This window comes from Juglans microcarpa x Juglans regia, chromosome 7D (assembly GCF_004785595.1).
Source record: "Juglans microcarpa x Juglans regia isolate MS1-56 chromosome 7D, Jm3101_v1.0, whole genome shotgun sequence".
NCBI lineage: Eukaryota > Viridiplantae > Streptophyta > Magnoliopsida > Fagales > Juglandaceae > Juglans > Juglans microcarpa x Juglans regia.
In genome coordinates, this window is record NC_054606.1 from 1,123,027 (window position 1) to 1,149,012 (window position 25,986).

Below are 25,986 nucleotides of genomic sequence, written 5' to 3' on the forward strand. Positions count from 1 at the left end.
TCCCTTGGGCTACTAGAGTTTTGTACCTTTATTTGAATATTATTTTCCTTTCCAGGTAGGATTGAACGAAGAGGGTGGAATAGATGTGTATAACTTTCTACATATGGTGAGAAGTACTGCTAATGGAGAAGAATCAAATACTGGTTGTCTGGGTGCAGATACTGATGATCTTATGCTGGAAGATGAATGTGCAGAGTGGGCTCCCTCCCCAGAGCATAACTCAAGTTTTGATAAGCCATTCTTTGAAGACAGTGCTGAGTTTGAAAATTGTTTAGATAATCGGCCAGAGGAATCAACATGGGATGCTTCTACTAGTTGGGACAAACAAATGACTAGAGAAAATGCTTCATCTGGTTGGGGGACAAATAAAGCTGAACCAGGTGATGTGTCCACAAAACCTGCCATGGATTCTTCCAAGTCCAGTGGTAGGGGTGCCAGTGCCGGATGGGAGAATAATACAGCAACCAAGAATGATTCATCTGGTTGGGGAATGGGTGGAGATGAATCACGAGTTGCTTTTGTCTCCAAAAAAGCACAAGAGAACTCTTCCGCATCCCACGGCTGGGATGCTGTGGCTCCTTTGGGAAAAGTGAGCAAAGATGTTGAGGAATCTGGATGGGAGACAAGTACGGTGACCAAAAATGTTTCTTCTGTTTGGGGGACCAATAAAGCTGAATCGGGTGATGTTTCCCCAAAAGCCGCGGAGAAATCTTCCAAGTCCAGTGGTTGGGGTGGTATGGCTGGGTGGGATATAAATTCAGCAAGCAAAAATGATTCTTCTGGTTGGGGAACGGGTGGAGATCAATCACGAGTTGCTTTTGTCTCCAAAAAAGCGCCAGAGAACTCTTCCGGATCCCACAGCTGGGATGCTGTTCCTTGGGGAAAAGGGGACAAAGATGTTCAGAAAAATACAGTTACCAAAAACGTTTCTTCTGGTTGGGGAATGGGTGGTGATGAATCACGAGATGGTTTTGTCTCCAAAACAGAGCAAGAGAACTCTTCCGGATCCCATGGCTGGGATGCTGTAACTCCTTTGGGAAAAAGGGATGGAGATGGTGAGGAAAATTCATTGAACAAAAATGTTTCTTCTGGTTGGGGAACAGGTGGAGATGAATCACGAGATGCTTTTGTCTCAAAAAAAGCACAAGAGAACTCTTCCAGATCCTGTAGCTGGGATGCCGCAACTCCTTCGGGAAAAAATGCTGGGGATGCTGTAGAATCTGGATCGTCCAGATTTGATGGGAAGCCTCTGGTTGAAAAAAGAACAGAGCCTTCTGATTGGGATAAGAAGGTAACACAGGAGACAGTTCAGTCAACTTCTGGTTGGGTTTCTTCAACTATTGAAGTAGGGACTAGAGATGAACATTCATCCCCTTCCGTGGAACATTGTGAGTCACCTGCCATCAATCATTCATGGGGGCAGCTGAAGTCACCAGAACCTTCACAAGGTTGGGGCTCTTGGAATGACTCTAATCAATTAGCAAGTTTGAACAGTTGGGACTCACCAAATGCTGACGGTGGAAATGAAAGTGAGAGACCTCGGTGGGGAAGGCAGAGTGCAGAACCATTCAAGAAAAATTCGTTTGAAGGATCAAGGGGATGGGGTTCAAATTCTGGAGAAAGGAAATCTAACTGGTCTGCAAAATCTCCTGGAAGGTCACTTACTGGTTCTAGTGCTAGTGGAATATATACTACAACCAGACAGCGATTAGATATGTTCACTTCCGAGGAACAAGATGTTCTGTTGGACATTGAAAAGGTTATGCAGTCTATTAGAAGAATAATGCATCAGTCTGGGTATGTTTTTTATTATACATGCATATATAGCACGAAGCAATGTGTTCTTCTTGATGTTCTCTTTAATTCTCAATGATTATATTATATTGCATGATAGGTATCGTGTACATGTCAATCAGTTTGAATGACTATATTTTCTTCAATGGTTATATTATGTTGAGTATGTAAGTTTTGTCATGTTGCGTGTTTGATATCCATCAAGAATGGGCTGGTTTGATTTAGGGAAATCTCTTCATTGGAGTCAAAAAGGCTTTTTTTGAACATTTTGGGGATCGTGGAAAAGGTGAGGAATGCTTAAAATTTGATAGAGGATGCAAATCATAGATTTATTAAACTTGAATGTAATGCCACTGCTTTTGGATTACATGTTTGTTTGAAGCAGTTGGCTACAGAAACAGTGCCATTCTGATCATCTAAATGCATAATCTTTTGAAGTTGGTTGATGCAATGCATCCTCGATTCCTCTATCAGTAGCTTTGATAATTTAATGAATGTGAACGTGGTAATTTTATTAACTATTTTTGGGTGACCATGAGTCTGTGATGTAGTTTTGAATTTAATACATTCCATGCAGGATGCTTTTGTGCTGCATCTTTCATGCTTATCCCATTTTCCAAGGCTGAAGTACTACCCATTAGCTTTAGGTTTTTGTTTATTTCTTATCATTTTCACTATACCATACCTTTTTTCGGGATTTGACCCCTGGCAAGCTACACCCACTTGGAAGCTGCATTAGGGGTATCACTTAACACTTATGCCTGGTACCTGTGCAATATTTTCTGGGCTTGGTAATGTACGTTAACTTTTACGTGTATCACTTGGAGGCTGCTTTTTGGGGTATCAATTAACTGCCTATGTCAGGTAAATGTGCCTTGGCAGTTATTGTCCACAATAGCCTTCTTGGTGGTTCAGTAATGCACAATAGTTTCTGGATTTCACTTCTGGTTTGATAATCTGATAAAACAAATTCTGACATATAGAGCAATTGTCCTCGGTTCCCTTTTCTTTGATGTCCCATTTTCGACTGTTTGCTCTCTGCGATGTGGCATGCTATCTTGTGAAATCTTCTGATTTTAATTTCCTGTGTCAAGGTATAATGATGGGGATCCACTATCATCCGAAGATCAGTCCTATATACAGGATAGTGTTTTTAACTATCATCCAGATAAAGCTGTGAAAATGGGTGCTGGAATTGATCATTTCATGGTATGCTTCACTACAATGTTTTTTTTCATAAGTCACTACTATGTTTTTTTTTTATAGGTATATGCCTCACAAAAATTTTATTGCCAGTTTTCTTTTTCTTTGGAAGTAAGTTTTTATCGTACTAGGTCCTTGTGGGATAACACCTCGGATACAGGGCATTTAGATGGACTTTGTAAGGCATGCTACGCATTATAGTTTATTCTTCATGTTTTTTCAGGCAGTCATTTTTAACTGAAACAGAACTTCAATGGCAAAGTTTTCCAAACAGAATTTCCTTGCCTATCTAACCCAGTGGGTTCAAACTTCTACGTGCACAGCCAAAACTTTTTCGTGCACAAAATGTGTGCATAGAATTAATATCAGTGCAGAAGTACTATAGTTAATGCATGCATTGATGGATAGACTCTGGGTAAAACCATACTCTCTCCAAACTTGAAAGTTAATAGTGAGGACCACATAATTGAGTTTACTTGAATAAATTAGTTTTGCATGTTATGAGTAACATGTGAGGGCTATCTTGCTATATCAATTAAGTTACTTTTTTCTTCCCCTGTAAGAGCTTGACATCTCATATTTTTATCAAGTATTCCACATAGTTGTTTGCAAGATCAATTTTTTGTGCTTTTTTTGTCACCAACCTTGCACATTGGTAAACCATCTTCTGTTTGGTTGATACTGATGACAATATCGGAGATCATGAAGATTCCTTTGTTGCAATTTTTTTCGTCTAGTGATTACATGCGATCCATACTTTTGTTTTAATTGGTCGGTGAACTCCTGTAGCACATAACAAATGGATCTAAAACAGGTGATACTTTGCCATCCTATATCTAGCAAAACTCATTTTCTTGATGTGATTCTAGATTTTGTTATCGACATGTATTATGTGTCTTATGGAATTCAATGTGGCAATCTTATTTCACTTGCTACATGTTCTGGAGATGATGCTGAGCTCAATGTTAAAAAGTTGACAAATTAAATGATCTCTTATCTGTAGTTTTTTTCCTAATAGGTAAATAAACTCATAAGCCATAGCGGGAAATGTATATAATTTTCTCGTAGAAGTGGGCTGACTGACTTGGCATCTGGTTGGAGAACTTTATTCCTGTTTGTGGTCTTCCCTTTCCTGTATGGCAGTACCACCTGAGGAATCCTAAACTTAATAACAGAAGAATCTAATGTCTTTGCAGTGTTCTCATGAACATTATGAAGGACAATTTTTAGGCTTTTGGTAGGAGATGGGAAAATATGAGTGTTGAACGAACCACACCCCGCGGCGCCCCCCCCCCCCCCCCCCCCCCCCCCCCCAAAAAAAAAAAAAAAAGAAATAAAAAAATTGGTGAAATGCAAATTTCTGACTGAGACCATCACAATAATCCCAGTATCTTTGCTTTTTTTTATTGTAAATTAAATACCTATAAAAAATTCCCATTTGATCTGGTCGGATATCATCTCTATGCATGGTCTATATCTTTAGTTTGTGGTCTTCATATAATGATACAATGATGAGATGACATTACAGGTTAGCAGGCATAGCAATTACCAGGATAGCCGGTGCTTCTACGTTGTCTCAACTGATGGTCGTAAGGAAGATTTTTCCTATCGCAAATGCCTGGATAACTTCATCAAAAGCAAGTATCCAGACGTTGCTGAAGCATTCCTTGCAAAGTATTTCAGAAAGCCCCGTTCTGGAGGAAACCGGGAAAGCAATTCCGTTCCAGAGGAAACGGGTAAAAAAGAGCTAGGGCAGTAAGGCTGCTTATGGGGGTCATTTGCTCTGTTAATTGTAATTCTTTTAGCTTGCTCACTCCCCTGATGTAATTAGATAGAAACATTCCGATCATCTGCTATTTTGATTTGTATATTAAGGGCAGATGTTTAGTGTACATCAGCTCCTCCCAACAGAATGCATTGTTTTCCCATGCAGCAGTTCATGTTTATCCACTACATAGCTCAATCAGGTAGCATGTAACCTATAACGGTGGGTGGGGAAATTCATGTTCTTTTGATATCAAAATAGAGGCTACTTTCAATTCTCATCAAAATTCTCTGATGCACTCATTCTTGTTCCTTTTTCCTATTAGCCTGCCAGTACCGGGTTTCTGAGAACAACGTCCTGATTAATCATGGGGCTGCACAAGCTAATCTGCTGCCCTATAGTTCTGTGATATTATTGGTAAGGTACATGCATACATGATAAGAATGTCTGATTGAAGTACCATGTTTCAAGTAATGTGTAAGAGAACTGTTACGGACACAAAAAGATTATACAAAAACAAATTTACAAATTAACATAGTTTCATGAGATCCGTTAGATTGATTTTATAATAAAAGTAATTTTACAATTTGATATATAATATCAAGTTATATTAATTTATGTGTTTATTTTTACGTAATTCTTTGTGGTTAAAGTATTTTCTTACGTGTAATCGTGTGCAGGAATGACCCAACTTGATTGCCAAAGGTATCCATAAAACAGGTAGCCATGATCATACATGAAAAACAAAAAGAAAAAAAAAAAAAAACAAAAAAGCTATTGTCTAAACAAAATGTGTTCGCATAATCTTATGGGAAACTATAGTTTGTGCCCTTAAACTGTTAATTTTTTTCTTTCAATTTGCATCGTAAGTTATAAAAATAATCAAAATATTATAATATATGATGAAAATCGCTAACTTTCATTGTTTTTAATGGAAATCAAAATAAGAAAATCATTGAACAGATGTTTGTCATAACTACAAACTGCTCTATTTAGCAAGACAGAATATTCTAAAAAACCGGTCATAGGTAAGTCTGCGACAATGACGAGGAATACTTAAAAGTGACATTTACCACATGATCGGATAAGATTAGGTAAGTTGAGATGTATATGGTACAAAAATTACTTTTTATTTTTATTTTTTTAATGAAAGCTTTTAAATTAGTGTGCGATAAATATAAACGAAGGAAGCGACGATACAATGATTCCTCGCAAGAGAGTTGCCCACGAAAGAGGAAGCTCCGTTTTACTCTGATCTACTTAAGATCACACTGACACACATATACTCGCTCTCTTCCTCATCCTCCGCCGAGTAACGTTTAACTTCAATTCGCTTTTCAATGGCATGCTCTCTCTCTCTCTCTCTCTCTCTCTCTCTCTCTACACACACACACACACACACACACACATAACACAATATATGTTTTTATGTAAGTATATTTGTGTTTGAATTTGAATTGTTAAGTTATTTCTGTGATTGAATAGGCACAGAGTGCATGTACTCCGATGGCCTCTTTGGCTGGGCAGCGTGATTTTCCATTGGATAATGGATACAAGGTCTGGGAGGACCAGTCTTTTATCAAGTGGAGGAAGAGAGACCCTCATGTTACTTTGCATTGTCATGATTCCGTTGAAGGTCAGACTGAGACCGATGCTCCTTTAGTTTCATTTTCCCATGTTTGTACTTGCAACAGACTTTGTTTGTTTATGTTCTTTGTTTTCTTTTTGTTTTTTTTTTTTTTTTTTTTCTTATTGTCCATTTCCCGTGTTGTTCTTGTGCTATGTCTAGCTGTAATTTGAAGTTTTAGCCAATGGGGTTTTGATGTCTAATTGAGATTTATCCGGAATTCCTATCCGAATTGCAACAAACTTTTTCTCGAATATAAACGACATTATTAGGATCATGACGTATGATTTTCCTAATGAAATATAGATTGTGAACTTTATTTTTTTTCCGTTTACAATATGGTCCTGATAGAATTCTTTTAGTGTTTGTAAATAATGTCTACACCGGGTGTTAAAACCCAAAAACAAAAAGGTCAGAAAAAGCAATTGGTCGTGATACATACCACGTAATAATCACCTTGATCCAAGTCATGTCTTGTCTGCTCTTTGTTTTAGTAACTTATTTTTCACCTTTTACATCAAGTGGAATCTGACAATTTGTTGTATGAATAGGATCTCTTAAATTCTGGTATGAGCGCAACAAAGTGGATTTTGTGGTAGCTAATTCTGCTGTTTGGAATGATGATGCTGTTCGTGGATCTCTTGATAGTGCTGCTTTTTGGGTCAAGGGCTTGCCGTTTGTTAAGTCTTTATCTGGATACTGGAATTTTTTCTTGGCTGCCAATCCTAACAGCGTCCCTGTGAATTTTTATGACACTGAGTTTCAGGATTCTGAGTGGCAAACTTTGCCAGGTACTTGCATACATATAGATGTACATACATACACGGTTATGGACATACACATGCTTAAAAACACAGACTTAAGTGTGCGCACATTCTTTCAACATTCTCTCTTTGACTCTTTTTTTCTTCTTTTTTCATTTTGAAGTTCAATTTCCATCATTTTAATATTCCTTTTTCCTACACTGTTTATGAACTTTTGGTTGTGTTCCCAGTTTACTTTGTTTTGAACTTCAATGTGGCGCTTGGTGTCCATCTATGGCGACTATAAATTTGGGAAGCCATGTATATGGAGAGAGTGCACTCTGTATTGGCATGCCTTTCTTCTGCATGCTTATAGACTTATAGTTATGACCTGTTCCAATTTTTGCATTGTCGTTTTTAGGTTCTTTGCAATGATATCTGGAAATTGTGAAATGCTAATTTAATCCAATAAGAGAAACTTCTATTTTTCTCTCTTTGATAGTTTTTAGGCTATGACTGATGGAAAACTGACAGGCACCGAAAGTTTTTTTTACCTGAATGTGATTTATTGTCCTCTTTTGGAGCTTAGAGTTAGTTGTTACTAAATATATTTCAACATCAAGTTTTTTTTGCCACTTCTTTTCTCATTCTCAGATATAGATGGTTGACAACATTTAGGATGTCGATTATTTCTTGATAATGAAGTTTATTGTAGGGTTTTGAGTTATCCAAACATTGGCAATGAATACATTATCATGGTTTTTTATTTAATCATTTGATCTTGAATCATCTTCGTTGTAAATTTGTTAATATTTACAACTGGTCTTTTGTACATGTCTCATAATTTTGTTGTCTTGAATTGGAACAGTTCCTTCAAATTGGCAGATGCATGGATTTGATCGGCCTATTTATACAAATGTCATATATCCATTTCCTCTGGATCCTCCTTCTATTCTTGTGGACAATCCCACGGGTTGCTATAGAACGTACTTTAATATTCCTAAAGAATGGAAGGGTATGATCTATATGGAGATGATTGAAATTTACTCAGCACTCTATCTATTGATGCTTCTTGATCCTTTTATCAGTTTCTTCTGTTCTTTGGTTTTTTTTTCTTGATGTACAATTAATAGGAGTGACGATTCCTATTATCATATGATATTCTACTTAATATTTGACAGGTCGTAGGATTTTGTTGCACTTTGAAGCTGTTGATTCTGCCTTTTACGCATGGGTAAATGGGGTTCCTGTAGGATATAGGTAATTGGACGTACTTCTAAGGACATATTAGCAACTGCTGTAATTGTTACCTATTTGGTTGCTTTGCAATATATTTCTCCACCATTTTATATAGTTTCCTCAGTGAGTTTATGCTGCTTTACTGTGCTTGATAACTGGCCATGCACTCAAACTAAGAAATCCCTCTTTTTACTTTTTTTTTTTTTTTCCTGGAAAAATAAAAATACCCCTCCATCGAAAAATAGAAAATAGTTTTCAAATGACACCCCTTTTAATGAAATTAAATGAAAATAACAAGCTTTCAAAATGCTCTCTATGTGGATCAAGAAAGGTGAGTTCAAATTTAAGAATAGGCGGATTCAAATTTAATGAGTGTTCGAATTTAAGGGTATTATGAAAATTTAAAATTAATAATATTTTTTTTTTATGTTTGGAAACTCCCATATATTTTGGGAGAGCCCAAAAAGGAAAACCTTCCATCTCTTTTTGGACAGGAGTATCAACTTTGAGTTATACTTAATCTTATCTCTTATTAGTTTGCCAGAAAAGCCTTTTATACTTAATCTACACAGACAAATAATAATTCTTTGACACTTTGAAAATGGCAGGCATGTTAGCATGTACTGATCTATATTTCATTTTATTGCAGTGTGTTTCTTATGTCTAGCAGTAATGCAGTATGGATTTAGAGTTTTATATGAATCCTCTGTCCAGTAACAAACTCTTTAATATTGTGTTAGGTCAGTCAGGATAGTAGACTACCTGCAGAATTTGAAATCACTGAATATTGTCATCCCTTCGAGTCGGACTCTCAGAATGTTCTAGCTGTTCAAGTATTTAGATGGAGTGACGGCTCTTACCTTGAAGATCAGGATCATTGGTGGTTATCTGGGATTCATCGTGATGTACTTCTTCTAGCCAAGCCACAGGTTTGGATTCTCCTCAAATATTTTTTCCATTTGTTGTTGTCCTGTTACAGTTTAAGTAAATTAAAAGGCAGTTGTCAGCCCTTTGTATGTGGGTGGGGGACTCGCATTTCGAAATATGTTGTTAGTTCACATTACCAAGGGCATTCTACCTCTTTGACGGCAATCTCTTTGCGTCTCACAAGCTTAACATGCACCTTGATTATATCTAAAAGAGAGATGATTAATGGTTCTTTGAAGATTGCAAGTTTGAATATTATTTTTGAAGGTCTCTTTTTTTGTTATGTTTTGATAAAAAAATGCATTTTTTATTTCTATTTTGGCCAATTTTGTGTCAACTTACCAGAGTTGCACAAGAGTTAACTATAAAATTATATGGCATGCAGGTATTCATTGCTGACTATTTTTTCAAATCAGAGCTGGCAGAAAATTTTTCTTGTGCAGATGTACAGGTAAACATTAAAGATGAGTGGAAATTTAGATTTTTGTGCTTCCAATTCTTCTGTTGCTCCTGAGTAATTATAAAGATCATGGTGCTACTGATCTTTCATTACATCTGTTAATACCCGCTAGTTGTCTCGTTTCATATAATTACTGGTTGCGCCCCTAGCGCTTATCAGTAACTCAGTAATATGTGGTATCTTTACTTATCAGAAAATATATATATGTGTTGACATTTTTATACTTATAACATAGCTTTATGGGAAAGCAGTTTTGGCACTACGCCAATTAATAATATTGCCTATGGAAATTGGTAGTAGATTGGAAATATTTTTTTTTATCGGTAATCAAGAAATTTTATTCATAAGAATAGGCAAAGCCCAAGTACATAGGGAGTATACATGAGAAATACCTAACTAGAGTTTACAACTGACAGTAAAAAGTCATGTACATTTAGTCCGTTACAAACAATGGCCCCCCCATGAGAACAATGTTTTAAAGAAAAAAAATTTCAGCTCCTCCATTGTCTCCTCGCGGTTTTTGAAGCTTCTATCATTTCGCTTCCGCCAAATACACTAGCACATATAGTTAGGGACCATTTTCCAAATTGTTGCAACTTGTGAATTACCTCGGAGACCTCTCCAGCTTGCCAGAAAATCCACCAATCTAAGAGGCATGACCCATGATAATCCCAATCCTGTAAAAAAAATAATCCCACATGGTCCTTGCCACCTCACAATGTAGAAATAGATGATCTATTGATTCACCATCTTTCTTACACATGCAACTCTAGTCCAAAACCATTATCCAACGTTACCTTAAGTTATCTGTTGTGAGAATTTTGCCCAATGATGCTGTCCAAACAAAAAAAGTGGCTTTTGAAGGAGCTTTATTTTGCCAAATGTTCTTCCATGGAAATGTGTGCATGTCTGGGCTCATTATGACTTTGTGAAGGGATCTGATAGTGAATTTTCCTTTCTTGGAAGGGCTCCAAATCATCCTATCCATGGTACCCTCGATCATATGTATAGAATACAGTGCCGCATAGAACTTTGTGATAACCTCCAACTCCCAGTCTTGGGCCACCCTAATGAAATCAACATTCCATTGAGGAGAGCCACTAGAAAAAGCCAAGAGGTCCACTATCGCTGCATCCTTTACTCGGGCAAGCTCAAATATGGTAGGGAAAGCGTCTTGGAGGCTTTGATCACCACACCAATTGTCATACCAAAATCTGACACGAGAGTCGTCACCCACTACAATATGTATGTCTCCGGAAGATCTCCCAACCCTCCTAATGTATTTCCACAGACCCACCTCATATGGGCCGTGCACCTCATTTGTACACCAACCACCCCGTGCCTCCCCAACCTGTGTATCTATAATAGACTTCCATAGGGCCCCCCCTTTTGTGTTGGTACCGCCACAACCATTTACCCAATAGAGCTTGGTTGAACTTCATCAAGTTACGAATCCCCAGTCCACCCCCAGAAATTGGAGTACAAACCATTGACTAATTGACCAGATGGAATTTGAACTAGTCCCCCAAACCACTTCACAAGAAATCATGTTGTAGCTTTTCTCAATACGGTTGGCAATCTTTGCTGGGAGCGGGAGCAAGGACAAAAAATAGGTGGGTAGGTTAGAAAAAGTACTTTTAATTAAAGTGAGCCTACCACCTTTAGACAAATACAGCCTCTCCCAAGATGCTAATCTGCGCTCCACCTTTTCAATCACAACATTCCAAATCTGCTTTGATAAGCTTCCTTGAGTGTCCTATCGCCACACCATACATCATACCAATCTGATTTTTGCACCACACATCCAAGTTTAAGTTTTGGTATGATGTGTGGTGCGGAAATCAAATTGTTAAATGGGTTTTTCTAGGTTTATTCAACATTTTTTGATTTTTTTCATCTGGTAGCCGGATGGTGAAGACAAGGTGTGTTGGGCCTTATCCTAGATGGGAGTGTTTGAAGTAAAAATTTTCTATAATGCATTAGTCCCCAGCTATTGTATTACTCTTCTAAGGAAGACTATTTTGGAGTAAGGCTTTCATGGGAGTAGCTTTCTTTGTTTGGGCAGCCACACTAGGCATGCTTATCTAACAGCACAAATGGTACGTGGGGCTTCATACTGGGTATCCTGACCTACATTTCTTCGTTCTTAGCTGTTTCAGTTATACCTCAATTATAAATGTTGCATAAAGCATCTTTGTCTACTTCTAGGAATTCTTTTTTTTTTTTAAAGGTAGAATAAAATTTTATTGATCAAGCAAACAACTTCTAGGAATTCTTCACCTGCTGTTATCACAATTTATGTATGATCAATGGTTGCAATATCAATATGTTTGAGATTATGATGTTCTGAGTACTTAATCCCATTAGCGCAGACATTTGAAATTTTTATTTTTCTCGCACTTGTAATCCAGGTTGAAGTGAAAATAGACAACTCCCAAGAAACATCAAAAGATGGTTTCCTTACGAACTACACCATAGAAGCTGCATTATATGACACTGGGAGCTGGTACAACTTTAATGGATATTCTGATCTCCTTTCATCTAATGCGGCTAATATAAAGCTCACTCCCTCCACTGCAAGTCTAGGATTCCATGGTTATGTGCTTGTTGGGAGAATTGAAATGCCAAGGCTTTGGTCTGCGGAGCAAGTGAGGAAGCTGAGCTCCTTTGGATTTGTTTCTCATTTTCTAGTCAACCTGGATGCATTTTTGTTGATAGTTACAGCCTTGTTGATCAGAACTCTGAACTGCAACTATTTCGATTATGTTTCATAGAAAAGTCATTGCCACATGGCTGAATTGACCTGCATGCACAGGCATTTAGATTTAACTGTGACAAGGATTACATGATATGTAGTTAAAAATACTTTTTCTTTCCTGCATCTTTTTAAATTTCCTTTTTTATTGCTACTCTTTTTTTCTATATTGGATCTATAGTATGCATTAGCTTTATACATTCTATGGTGCATCCGGAGGCCAGTTGGTTGCTGTGATTTGTACAGGATATGTTTATATGAACCTGTATAATGTTATAAGAAGCATCCTCATAAAATAAAAAAAAATAAAAAAAAAAACAAATGGAGCCAGTATGTACATACTTTTGATCATTGCCAATTAAGAATTTGTAATTGCCTGGAAAAAGGACATTACACTGTTTGCAAATATTATTTAGTTGACTATGGGCTTTCCCATTTCCAATTGGTTGCATTTCTTTTACTTAAGTGAAATAGTCTTGACTCATTACCTGTGATGAAAGACCAAAGTGTAAAGTTGTTCAATAGTTGAAACTTTTGATTACGTATTAGAAAGCCCAAGAGTTGTACTTTGAGGGAGCTTTTATTTGTTTTTTATTTGTGTTAATTGCTAATGATGCTTTTTGTTTCTGCAAGTTTGTATGAAGCTTTTCATTTCATTGTTGTCTCAACACTTTTGCAGAAATCCATGTTTACTCTAATTTCCACTCTTGGATATCTTATGCCTTGGTTTGCATTTATTCACAGCCTAATCTGTATGCACTGGTTGTCATCCTGAAAGATGCATCTGGACATGTACTTGACTGCGAATCATGCCTAGTAGGCATGAGACAAGTATCTAAAGCTCCTAAACAGCTACTCGTAAATGGGCATCCTGTTATAATTAGAGGTGTGAACAGGCATGAACATCACCCACGTCTGGGGAAGACGAACATAGAGTCTTGCATGGTTAAGGTGATCCCCTTGTTGGCTTTCATCTCTGCTTGCCAAGTTGATGCCTCGTGTCTCAATAATAGTGCTTAGATATTCTCAAGACATTTGTCTCTATTCTGCTTGCAGGATTTGCTTGTAATGAAGCAAAACAACATCAATGCAGTGAGAAACAGCCATTACCCTCAACATCCCCGTTGGTACGAGTTGTGTAATTTGTTTGGCATGTACATGATAGATGAAGCAAATATTGAGACACATGGTTTTGATCTATCTCAACGTGTGAAGCATCCTACTTCTGAACCAAGTTGGGCTGCTGCCATGATGGATCGCGTAATAGGCATGGTAGAGAGAGACAAAAATCATGCATGCATTATTTCTTGGTCCTTAGGAAATGAATCTGGATATGGCCCTAATCATTCGGCATTAGCTGGTATGAATTCTGCTTTATATTCCTTGTTGGAGTGTGTTTACTGGCTTGGAAGCAATTTCTGCAGAATCTCTGACTTGGCATTTCTTAATTAAACATATTATAAAGTTGTTTTTAATTATCTCCAAGACATAATGATAACTTCTTTTTTTATCAATTTCAGTATTTAGCTTCGCCGATGATTTGATTCCTAAAATAATATTATTTGCTTTGATGAAAAACTCATAACAGAAACATGTTTTGTGTTTTTCATCTAAACAGAACCATGTTTTGTGTTTTAGAGAAGTTTTTTATGATACAAATCATCTCTCAAGAGAAGTTTCCTAGTTTTTCATAGCAAGTCATAAAGCTTGTTTCTTGTAGCATTTCAGGTACAAATTGCATGAATAAATCTAATATTGATGGAAATTAACTAAAAAGAGGATGAAGAAAAAAAGCTAGTCGGTGGAGAGGGTCTATATAGGTCCTTGAGGGCATCTTGCATAGCAGGCATTAAGGCCGAACCACCATGTCCGAAAAATGGCTTCAGCATATTGTACTCTATTATGTGGAGAAGGTTTTTCATGGACAATTATTTTTTTCCCCATGAAATGATGATCAGAGATTTCCAAAAGTCAGGATATATTTGGTAAAAAAATTGTGAAGAGTTCTAGAATAGAATTAATGAGGGGAAATCAATGCTTCAAAGTAGAGAAGCCTGAAGTATAATTTTTGAACAACAAATCATTATTTAGAATTTCAAATTTATTCTTTCCTCTTTGAAAATTTACGTACAAGTTTGATCACCATATTTTGGAAAATATGTGAGTTAAAATAATAAGACCCTGTACTGTATGCACTTCATAAGATGTTATTCATGAGTTTGGGGCTTTTTTTTCAAAGCTTTTGATGCCATTACTTCACTAGCTTTCAGAGAGGGCCTTTTTCTTTTCATTACTTTTATGTGGAAAGTTTAATTTAGGTTGGGTGCGAGGGAGGGATCTCTCACGGGTAGTGCACTATGAAGGAGGTGGATCTAGAACCCCATCTACTGATATTATATGCCCCATGTACATGCGTGTTTGGGACATAGTGAAGATTGCAAAAGATCCAACTGAAACACGCCCTTTGATACTTTGCGAGTATGTCACTTCCTTTTACTAATATTTTATACTAATCTCAGAATACACCTTTATTTGTTCTTGCTTTTCATGATTTTATTTGCTTGAGGATACTTATGCTGCACAAATGGCAGGTATTCACACTCCATGGGAAACAGCAATGGAAATATACATGAATATTGGGAAGCAATAGATAGCACATTTGGTCTCCAAGGAGGCTTTATCTGGGAGTGGGTTGATCAGGTAAAGAAACCATTAAGTCCTTATGAATACATAGAACGAGTAGTTAATTGTTTTGCTTGTTGACTTTACACAGAAGTATACCAATCAGCATCATGCCAAAAGTTGATTGTCAAGTTCTGTCATATCTCCTGAAGAACTGTCTCTAATTGTTTGACATAGCATCTGAGTTATGTGACATACAATGGGACCTTGTGAGTTAAATGTGATGGGAACCTTGTGAGTTAAATGCGGAAGGCATGTATTCAGATAATATGCCACTCAGGATGGACCCTTTTTTTCTTTAATTTTGTTTTAGTTATTGGAAAAAAAAAAAAGGATGAATCCTAATTTAGGGTTAACAGCCTCATTCTAAAACTTAGGACCTGGCCAGCACAACAATATACAATCAATTCAGATGCCTGTGCTCATGCTACATATATGCTTAATAATCAATGGAGTCATTGAATTATAGTAAGCTATACCACAGCTGCCAAAACTGAGATTTCTGGTGGAACTAATGAAGTAGTAGAGTGTCAAAGTAACTATGCAGAAACAAAAAACAGTAATGATATATGTGGTTGATCTCAACCCCTATGCCCAAAGGGAAACTGACTCCGGATTTACCTCCCCCCCCCCAAAAAAAAAAAAAAAAAGCGCTGAATCTAGATAGCCAATGGAAAGGTACCATCTCCAGAATCCTCCTGTGAGGCCAAATTGCAAGTTATGTCGTTATATGAGAGACAATTTTATAGTAACAAATCCCTACTTCATTTACTGTGATTCTACTACCTTTTTCTTTCCCTCTATGTATTTTTCATTCCCCGTTGTTTATGATGTTCACTTTTAACTGAGTGTTTAGTATGCCACTCATAGGAATTCTTCTTATCTATTAAGTATATTTAACCAAATGAACAAAACTTCAGACTTAAGAACTGGTAATGTTGGCATCTCTCCAATGTATCGTGTAGGTCATGATAAACTATTGTGGAAAACTGAACTACTGAAGTTTAGGTTTCTTCATGCCTACCTGTCACTGATTGGGTTAAGAAGCCCACAGCAGTGCTGCCATGATAGTTCTTACCTATGTCTTTTGAAATGGGTAGATATGTAAGGCCTTTACTACTAATTATTTCTTGAATGTGATCTGTAGGTTGTTTTTTTTTTTGCTTTTCTCTTCTCTTCTCCCCCTCTCCTGGGAATATTGACAAGAAGGAAGTATATTAGAACTCTAAAGATTTGTACTTTTCTTACAGGCACTATTGAAGGATGGTGCAGATGGTAGAAAGCATTGGGCATATGGAGGTGACTTTGGAGATGTTCCTAATGATCTCAACTTCTGTTTGAATGGCCTTACATGGCCAGATCGAACTCCTCATCCTGCACTGCTTGGTAACTCATTGTTTCATTTTATTCTCGAACATAACAATGTGCTTGGAAATTGCAAAACATATATGTTGGATGTCAGTTTTTGTGATGAGCAAATGTCTTTGATTATTACTTTCAGAGGTCAAGTATGTCTATCAACCGATCAAGGTTTCTTTAAAGGAAGGAAAACTTCAGGTATTTACATATTCACCCACCTTCTGCATATCTTTAGTTGAATCATTTCTTTATGTTCATTTGGAATTCTTTATTGCAGATAACAAACACTCAATTTTATGAAACAACTAAAGGATTGGAATTTAGCTGGGTTGCTAATGGGGATGGTCGCGAACTTGGAACTGGAATTCTATCTCTTCCCTTGATAGGACCACAGAGCAGTTTTGATATTGAATGGCAATCAGGTCCATGGTATTCTTTGTGGGCTTCATCTTTTGCAGAAGAATTTTTTCTGACAATATATGCTAAGCTTTTGCACCCCACTCGCTGGGTCGAGGCTGGTCATGTTATTTCATCTACACAAGTACTGTTGCCTGGCAAAAGAGAGATTGTTCCTCATGTAGTTCCTTCTCCTTCATTTTTTTATGAGTTGGTCCACTGCCTTCATACCTACAGTGATCACTAACCATTTTCAAATGTCTATGGTCCCAGGTCATCAAAACTACAGATGCTACTTTCCTTGTTGAAGTTCTTGGAGATACAGTAAGAGTGAGGCAACAGAACTTTTGGGAGATAGAATTGAATACTCAGACAGGAACAATTGAAAGCTGGAAGGTATTTTGTACCATTGAGCTTGTTAAAATGAATGCTATTCTATTTTTGTTTCATCTAAAAGCATGAGGTTTTCTTCTAACATGATAGTTAAATGAAGTAAACACACTTTAAGGATGATTTCCTGATAATCTATAAGCCCTGGAGTTCTGGAACCTGTAATGCATGATTGGTTCACATCTTCATGTCTTCAACAAAACAAATTTAGAGGGGCAGTATTTTAACAGTTTTGACTGAATATCTATGATGGATTTTTCTTTTTCAAAATTTTTATCTTGAAGAGATTTAAGTTTCCTTTCCTGTCTTCATTTATGGGAATTTATTTTTTTAAGTGACATTTGTATCAGTTGGCACCCTGTTCATATAATACCTCACATGTCTTAAACTTCTCAAGCAAAGTTATTTGATATATGCTCAAACCCTTGTTCACATAGAAGCTTATTCACGTGTGATAAATGCCAACCACAATTCTGAAGATACAGTGATTGATGGTAGGTTGAAGGAGTTACTGTGATGAAGAAAGGCATATTTCCATGCTTCTGGCGAGCACCTACTGATAATGACAAAGGGGGAGGTGCAGATAGTTATTTATCCAAGTGGAAAGCTGCCCATATGGATAGCCTCCTCTATATTAAAGAAAATTGTTCTGTACAGAATACGACAGACAAGTTTGTGAAAATAGTAGTGGGATTTATTGCTGTCCCAACGGATGAAAAGCATTCTATACCCGAGTCGGGGAAGGCAAATGCTTTATTCAAAATTGATATGATTTACACAATTTATGGTTCTGGGGATGTCATTGTGGAATGCAAGGTAAAACCAAATTCTTCAAATCTTCCACCTTTGCCACGTGTGGGACTTGAGTTCCATTTGGAGAAGTCAATGAACAATATAAAGTGGTATGGAAAAGGGCCATTCGAATGTTATCCAGATAGAAAAGCAGCTGCACATGTTGGGTTCTATGAGCAGAAAGTGGGTGACATGCATGTTCCTTATATTGTTCCTGGGGAATGTTCTGGCAGGGCAGATGTTAGATGGGTGACATTTCAAAGCAAAGATGGATGTGGGATTTATGCTTCAATCTATGGAAGCTCTCCTCCCATGCAAATGAGTGCAAGTTACTACACCACAGCAGAGCTTGAGCGGGCAACTCACAATGAAGAGCTTATTGAAGGAGACAACATTGAGGTAATTTCTTCTGTTTTTTCTACTAAAAATTCCCTGCACTACTATAAAATGATATCACACTATTATTATAGTTATGAGTAGCCCTTTGTGTGCATGCGCCTTATGCCTCACGTACATTAACAACAGCATTCTGCAAATTGCATTATGTGATGTCTTGCGGGATAAAATGGTTAGCTCATAATTCATGCATTGAATTTGTCATCTTTACTTATTTCATGTACTCTCAATAATAATAATAGCTAACAATGATAGTAAACAATAAGTATTGATAATAATAGTAACAACAACAACAACGAAATAAATTGTAAAGCATTAAGAGATTTTTCAAGCTGTATCTGTGTACATTATATGGATTTGAGGTGACCACTTAAATGAAAAGGCAAATAAGGGGAACCACAATTGCTTGCCTTGAGCTTTTCTTGTTCCCCCAACAGTGGTGGATTGTAACACCTAAACCAATTTGTGGGGTTGCAAATGACAATTCTTAAATGTCTTTCACATGAATGCTTGCATGTTTAAAGTTCCATTTTCACTTTTTCTTTTTCTCCTGAAGTTGTCCAGCGTCTCTTCTCTAATAATTTCATTTATGGATGGCCAAATGCAAGTTCTTTTGACACCAATACTTAGAGGAAGACAGCTGCATGTGGCCCCTCAAAAAGTTAGTAGTCTTATGAGTTGAAAACTGTAAATTTTATAAATATAAGCTAACCTTACAACAAGAGAGGATTTGTTTCTTCAGGCTCTGGTTTTACTAGGTTGTTCTATTTCATGCTCCAATCGGCTCTTAACTTTCTTGCTTCCCTGCATTGTCATGGTTTTTGTTATCGACAATGAAGTGTCACCATGTTATATAATGTTTCATGGTGTTTCAGGTTCACCTCGACCACAAGCACATGGGAGTGGGCGGAGACGATAGCTGGTCCCCTTGTGTCCATGACAAGTATCTGATTCCTGCTGTACCTTACTCATTCTCCATCAGGTTGTGTCCAATAACCAGAGCCACCTCTGGTCACGACATTTACAAGTCTCAGCTTCAAAGCTAAGTCAACATATTTGGTTTCATGACTCTGATCGAAGGTTGAGGATGTATGTTATTCCATGTCTACTCCAATCCTGAACAATAACCTAATCAGGACTTCCTCGTTCTGGCTGTGGATATATAGCTTATGCTCTATGTAACTTGTGTTTCTCCACTACCATAGGATTTGATCCTTCATGTGTTTGCTTGCCTTCGGGCATTGATACTCATGTGCAAACTACATGCCAGCTGCTTGTTTAATAACATGTTGGATTTATTAAATAAAAAGCTCAGGCCACGAAGTCAAAACACTTAAATTCATCTTAAAACTGAATAATTACATTTTAAACAATATATTTTCATTAACAGAATTATTCGCAAAAGTTTTTATCCTTTTTCTGGTCATTTAGTTTTAATGTATGGACAAATAATTAAAAAATTATTTTTTATTTTTATTAAATAAAAATAATATTAAATATAATTTAAGGTGCCTAAATTTTGTGCAATTTAAAATTTAAAAAGATAAGAAAATGGAATTTATCTTAAAAAAATAAATATAAAGTGTATCTCTCTTTTTACAGAAGGAATTTCACATGACTCGTAAATCATAGAACTGTAGAGGTAATTTTTCACTTAAAAACTCTTTTAACAGCCGCCAAACATATACACCGAGAAAGAGAAATGTTAGCGAGCATTTGCACCGATGGGTGCATTTTTATTTTTATTTTTTTGTTGTTTTTTTAAATATTAACAAATGTATTAAATTATTATTATTTTCTTAAATATTAAAAAAATCTCAATGTAAAAAGAGAAAAAAAAAAAAAAAAAAAAAAAGCGTGGTAATCGGTCAGTTCTATTGGTAGACCTTCGGTCTCCGTAGAACGGCCTACCGAGAAAATATCGCAGACAAAACGCAGACAAAACGCAGAAAGTGGGGCAGCTATTTATGTGTGTATTTATTGGTCTAAAATTAGTGCATCTTAACATTAACTGCAAATAGCTGCTTTGCCGCCACCTGTCCAAGATGTTCTCCATGTCTCTAAGTTGATACTCTGCTGTTAACGCCCCCTCCCTCCTCTCCCTCTCCTCTTTCTCTCGCTCGCATAAACGATAGAAGATGAGTTCGTTGGCTTCTTCTGTTGCCTCCTCCTCTCAATGGATTTCGAGAGCCTCTTTACTCACAACGCCTTCCAAATTCCCCAAATTCCAATCCTCTTCTCCTCCTCCTCCACTACCTTCTTGTTGTTTCTCGTGTTCTCGCTTGGTGTGTCGTGCCGAATCGAATTCCCAGTCCGTGGGGAGCGACCCGAAGTTCATTCTCCACGAGGCTCTGGAATCTTCTGGAATCGACACTTCGCATGCCAGAGTAACTACCATTTCCTTTTCTTCTTCATTTTTTTTCATCCGTGTCTCATTTTTTTCGTAATTTGTTGTTTTTGCTCCTGATTTTATTGAGTTTTTTTAATGAACAGATATAAAATTTCATGAGCTTATTGTTTGTAAATCGATTATTTAGGTTAATTATGATTTATCTATATGTGATTTTAATTTCGGTTTATTTGTTCTTGGACTCTTCGAGCTTAGCCCGTGAAATTTATTTTTATTTCTTTTTGTTCTTTTTTGGTTAATGTAAATTAGTTTCCATTTTTAGAAGGATTTGCTTCATTTTCTTTTAGAGATAACTTTATGCCTCGTCAATTTCTTGTGTCTGAATCTAAAGTCATTATTTTGTGTTGTTCAATTTGGTGAATTTTTTTTATGATTAATCATTGAGAAGGAAGCAAGGGAGGGTTTCTGTGCACAGATTCGAAAATTATCTGATATAGAGAGGGAAACCAGCATCACCATTAATAGATGCGTTGATTTGGGGAAAACAGCTCTTTATATTGCTGCAGAGGATGATTCGCTTGTTTCGCACTCTTCCGTTCCTCTCCCTGTGGATGCTTTCATTGAAAGACTGGACGACCTTTCCGTGGGATACTGCTCACAGTATAACTCTTCCTACAGGTCATCTCCTGAGAAGTTCTTGGAGAGTTTAGAGAGATACCTGTATGGCATGAAGGTATGCTATCCGAAGAGTTTTTGGCTTTTGAAATCAAAGTTGAATTTGGTTTACTTAAAGAAAATGAAAACTTGTAAGAGGAGGCCCTGCATTGTAGATTGTCTGGGGGAAAGGAGTTTGTGCTGTTTCGATTTTTTTTTTCTTCATGTCCAGGATTAGTCGGGACTTTGTTCTCGGACACCCCGGTGCCAATAATATATATATATATATATATTTCATGTCATTTATTGTGATTGTGAGATCATCATTCAATTTCATGTTTAATTGGGGCTGTTGAATTTGTAAAGGACCTAGTCTTATAATTTTGAAACAGATGTATATTTGTTGACCTACACGGATTTGATGAGCAATATTATAATATAAATACAGCAGTTCCTGTAAATATAAATGAAGTCAGCAAAAAGTTAATAGTCACATCCACTGATTTCATATTGATCTATCTCATCAGCTATGTTGCACCCCTTGCTCTGATGGTATTTGCTTTTGCATGATGTGTTTTTCTTCTTTTCAGGGTTTCCGAAGGACACATTCAAAAAATCAAGCAGAGCCACGAGCTCTTTATCTTCACTCGGTATGGATTCTGCCTACTGTGTTGTTATTCAGAGCTGTTTCTGAGAGAAAGCTATGAAACATGGTGGGTTTTTTTGGTAATTAATTCTTAACATCTGAACAGGTCTTGACCCATCGTTCAGGATCCATTGCAATGCTTTCACTTATATATTCAGAAGTCCTGAAAATGCTTCGCTTGTGGGGCCTTGTGAATTTTGATGTGGAAATTTTCTTTCCGCATGATTTGCATAGTCTACCTAGAGGCTATGATAAACAGAAAAGCAAGGACTCGGATCAACCACATATAATTACATCACAAATGTTATTGGTGGAGGTGACTTCTACATTTTTGATTGCTTGCAGTATTGTCTTCTTTTCTATGACGTGTCATTAAGGTTTTTATGCAAGTTCAAAAAACAGTAGAAGTTAATGTCTGATGGTGTGTTTTCTACTTTTTCTTTCTGTTTTCCTGTGTTTTTCGGTTATTCCTCTAGTTCCATATGAATGCAGTATCACAAAATTTCGCAGGGTTTATGAGTGGTGTTATTAGGCATGTTCAGTATACTACCGGTTTACTTGGGTGATGTCTCTTATATCAATAAAACTTTACTTTTACTTATGAAAAAAAAAGTTCTGACTGAAGTGGGAGTAATGGCCTTGCTTACTTTTCCATTTTGTGTTATTATCCTATCACACTAATCTCTAAACATTAGGAGATCAATAGAGATTACTTAAGGCCTCAGTTTACCCCAATGGAAGGCCAATTTGAAATTCCATGAGATAATACTGGGAAAGTTAGAGAAGGATGTTTTAAGGATATTAGAAAAATTAATCTATGTATGCTCTCTGTCTGCATAGTTAGCTTTTTGTAAGTCTATGGTGCACATATTTCTTTTACCTATCAAAAAAAAAAAAAAAAAAAGGGTCTATGGCGCACATGTATTGAGTGAAGGAGCTTCAATTTCAGTTTTAATTTTTTGTTCAGCACATCAATTTTGCTTCTGGTCCTTACAGTTTACAAAATGCGCAGATTTTGAGAAATCTGAAAAATGCTTTCTGGCCATTTCAACATGATCACACCAGGAGTTTATTCTTATGGGCAGCACATGCCGCTAATTGCATTGATAGATCAAATATTGGTGAAGAAAGGTAACTCAAGTTTTTAATTACATTGCAATCCAATGCATACTTCATTTTCCACAGAAAGGTTTACATGGGATGTTCATATCATAATTTGCAGTGGCTTTCAGATTGCATCTGCCAAGGCTGCTCAGCATCGGCTAGAACGTGGTGTTTGGACTAGTGTACGTTTTGGGGACATGAGGCGTGCATTATCTAGTATGTATTATATGCAGCTTTTACTTTCCTAGAAGATGGTCGAGTAGATTCTTTTTCTTTCTACTTATGAGTTGATGTTGCTAGTGAGTTGGTGTTACTTCTGAGTTGATGGCGCTAGAAAGTAAAATGGACTTGAGGTTTGAGATGTTTTGGCTACTACAAAAACATTTTTCTGTTTCCATCCAAAATAATAGATCCTACGTGCTTGCAGCGCTCTGCAATGCCTTTGATTTGATGCAGGACTTATGTTGATTTGACATAAAGTTTAATTTGGAGTCAAGAAATCAATCATGCTGCAATAATCATTGCCTGGGAATAGATTATACTCTTTGTGATTTGTCAAATCGGGATTGCTTGGTTGCTGAGTTCTTTTAGGGTACCTCATCCAAGGGGTTTTTAGCCTAACAAGCATTAGAGGAGGATGACATGCTGTTTATTGATCCACGTAGGAATTCATCATTAGCTTTGTTACCATGAAACTACCTTTCAGTGTCTTTTTTTTCTTTTGAGTACTTTTGGGTGGTTTCTCACTATATATAGTTGAGACAGCACTTTAACTTCAGTTGTTAATGACAGGCTTCTATTTTGCTTCCTTTGAAATTTTAATGCACAACCCATATTAGCAGGCTTGGAGGCTTTCTCAATTTCATGGAATCATATGAAAAACTTATGTGCTCCTAGTACTTTCTTTTTTTTTTTGGAAGCAGTTATCACTAAAACGGTTAACGTGTCATCTCTTGATATTGCTTTGAAACTCGGCTTACCATTTGATTATAATTAGGATCTGCCTCAAGCATTAATGGTCGAGGTTGCCAAGTTAAACCTAATCAACTTATAGTGCCTTTCCCTTCTATTTCATTTTCGCCGTGGATTCCCTGCACACAAATCATTGAATGATTAAACTCTATCCTTAAATGAAAAGATCTTCTCAATTGTTTCTACCCCTATTTATCTGGGAATTCTTCCTATTGTTACAGCATGTGAACGTCTTATCCTCCTAGATACTGATACAAAGGAATTAAGAGATTATAGCATTCTTCTCTACCATTGTGGATTCTTTGAGCAATCACTGCAATATCTGAAGTTGTACCAGGATGCGAAGGTACAATTCTCTATCTATATGGCATAACATGTGATTTTACTTTTGAATTAGCTAACAGGATTTCTTAAATGATTGCAGGATTCTTCCTCAATAAAACAATCGCCTGATTCACTTAGTAACCTGGAGGAAGATGCCGTGGAGAAATTGATGATACGCCTCAACCTCATTTTGATGGAGGAAGGTTGGACCAGGCCATCATATATTAGAAATTATCTAGGTAATAACTCTGAACCATGGTAGTGCCTCCTGTAAATTGTGTCACACAGCCTTAAGAGACCAGATTTGAATTTAAAGTTTATTGAACTTTAAATCCTCCAATCGAGGCATAAGCCGGAAGAGTTGCAATGCATTTTGCCAAAATGACACATATCTAGAGCCTAGGACATTGGAGCCCTATGTATATAACTCATGTTGTAGAGTTTAAGCCCATGAGATCAGTGAGGAGATTCCCATTTAGAAGACATGTAATCGGAGGACCTTATTACATGTTGATTGGATAAAATTATCCATTCACACACGTGACAGTCAATCGCCATATTGTTAACCAACTTGTGTAAGTATATCTATCACAAATTTTCTATTTATTTCTCGAGAAGTAATGACACAAAACTTATTTGGGGCATGTTTGGAAAAATAATCCGCACGATGATTGTTAGAGATTCATTCACTTTCAAAACTTCTAAAATTGAATGTTTTTCTTGAATTCAAAACTTAAAAGACGCAAGAGTGAAGAAAACCCAAATGATAAAAGTAATTATCAAACCAGGTTAAAAAAAGAAAAAGAAAAAGAAAAAAGGATATTGGTATTTCCTTGTCTATTTTTATATTTTTCAATGAATTTTTTTTTATAGGGGTGACAACATGTGATACGATCAGTTAAGTCAACACGAATGTAACACAATAATAGCATTTTGACCCATTAAGATACAATGCTTAACGGGTTGATAACAAGTCAATCTTTTTTGATCCGTTAAAAAAGTTAAAGTTACAATTATATCCTCATATCTAAAAGTAAAATTGATTTCAATATTTTTATTGTCTGGATTGTAATTTTGAATTTGTAGTTAGTTTTATATTTTTTTTATAGATATTGTGATTTTAACATTTATATAAAATTATGCTAAACTTAATTAGATCAAATGAATTAATTTCGGGTCTATTCAACTCATTTACATAAACGGATTAAAACAAATCAGGTCATGTCGTGTTAACCTATTTTATAGTATTTACTAACAAGTTGTGTCGTATCGCGTCAATTCATTTTGTTGATAAGTCGTGTTATGATTTAAAATTTTGACACGATAAATTTAACAAATCAATTAATTCATATAATATAATACCCATTAATACAATTTTACACCCCTACTTTTCTTTATCAATTGTCAT

At 36.4% G+C, this 25,986-nt stretch overlaps 3 protein-coding genes across 5 annotated transcripts in view; all 3 read left to right on the top strand.

The window, feature by feature from the left end:
* LOC121239385 (DNA-directed RNA polymerase V subunit 1) overlaps nt 1–5,048 on the top strand; it is a 28,010-nt gene extending 22,962 nt beyond the window's left edge. For both annotated transcript variants that reach the window (XM_041136638.1, XM_041136639.1), the window contains exons 16-18: nt 56–1,797; nt 2,889–3,003; nt 4,526–5,048. In XM_041136638.1, coding sequence (XP_040992572.1) covers nt 56–1,797; nt 2,889–3,003; nt 4,526–4,756 — 2,088 coding nt within the window. In that variant the 3' untranslated portion in view covers nt 4,757–5,048. The remainder of the gene's footprint in view (nt 1–55; nt 1,798–2,888; nt 3,004–4,525) is intronic.
* Nucleotides 5,049–5,953: 905 nt separating this feature from the next.
* On the top strand, nt 5,954–19,831 carry LOC121239387 (beta-galactosidase). 2 transcript variants are annotated; one of them, XM_041136640.1, is made up of 18 exons: nt 5,954–6,105; nt 6,248–6,398; nt 6,941–7,180; nt 8,001–8,147; nt 8,314–8,392; nt 9,117–9,300; nt 9,684–9,749; nt 12,170–12,406; nt 13,258–13,464; nt 13,570–13,873; nt 14,832–14,991; nt 15,105–15,213; nt 16,446–16,581; nt 16,697–16,752; nt 16,832–17,131; nt 17,224–17,346; nt 17,839–18,531; nt 19,404–19,831. In XM_041136640.1, the coding sequence occupies exons 1-18, from the start codon at nt 6,103–6,105 to the stop codon at nt 19,572–19,574; spliced, it is 3,366 nt and encodes a 1,121-aa protein (XP_040992574.1). In that variant the 5' UTR covers nt 5,954–6,102; the 3' UTR covers nt 19,575–19,831. The 2 variants fall into 2 exon arrangements, with proteins under 2 accessions (XP_040992574.1, XP_040992575.1); XM_041136641.1 differs by having other exon boundaries at nt 5,956–6,105; nt 6,254–6,398.
* A 684-nt stretch (nt 19,832–20,515) lies between these two features.
* Nucleotides 20,516–25,117, top strand: LOC121239820. Its single transcript, XM_041137150.1, has 8 exons — nt 20,516–20,915; nt 21,327–21,611; nt 22,123–22,182; nt 22,285–22,494; nt 23,191–23,309; nt 23,401–23,498; nt 24,476–24,600; nt 24,679–25,117. Exons 1-8 carry the CDS (start codon nt 20,667–20,669, stop codon nt 24,838–24,840), a joined length of 1,308 nt encoding a protein of 435 aa, XP_040993084.1. The 5' UTR covers nt 20,516–20,666; the 3' UTR covers nt 24,841–25,117.
* Nucleotides 25,118–25,986: the final 869 nt, after the last annotated feature.

Coding starts and splice junctions, on each gene's coding strand:
- LOC121239387 (XM_041136640.1), top strand. Junction 9,301..9,683: donor TTCTTCTAGCCAAGCCACAG/GTTTGGATTCTC, acceptor TATGGCATGCAG/GTATTCATTGCTGACTATTT. Junction 12,407..13,257: donor GGCTTTGGTCTGCGGAGCAA/GTGAGGAAGCTG, acceptor ATTTATTCACAG/CCTAATCTGTATGCACTGGT.
- LOC121239820 (XM_041137150.1), top strand. CDS start 20,667: ATGAGTTCGTTGGCTTCTTCTGTTGCCTCCTCCTCTCAATGGATTTCG. Junction 22,495..23,190: donor CACAAATGTTATTGGTGGAG/GTGACTTCTACA, acceptor CAAAATGCGCAG/ATTTTGAGAAATCTGAAAAA. Junction 24,601..24,678: donor AGTTGTACCAGGATGCGAAG/GTACAATTCTCT, acceptor AAATGATTGCAG/GATTCTTCCTCAATAAAACA.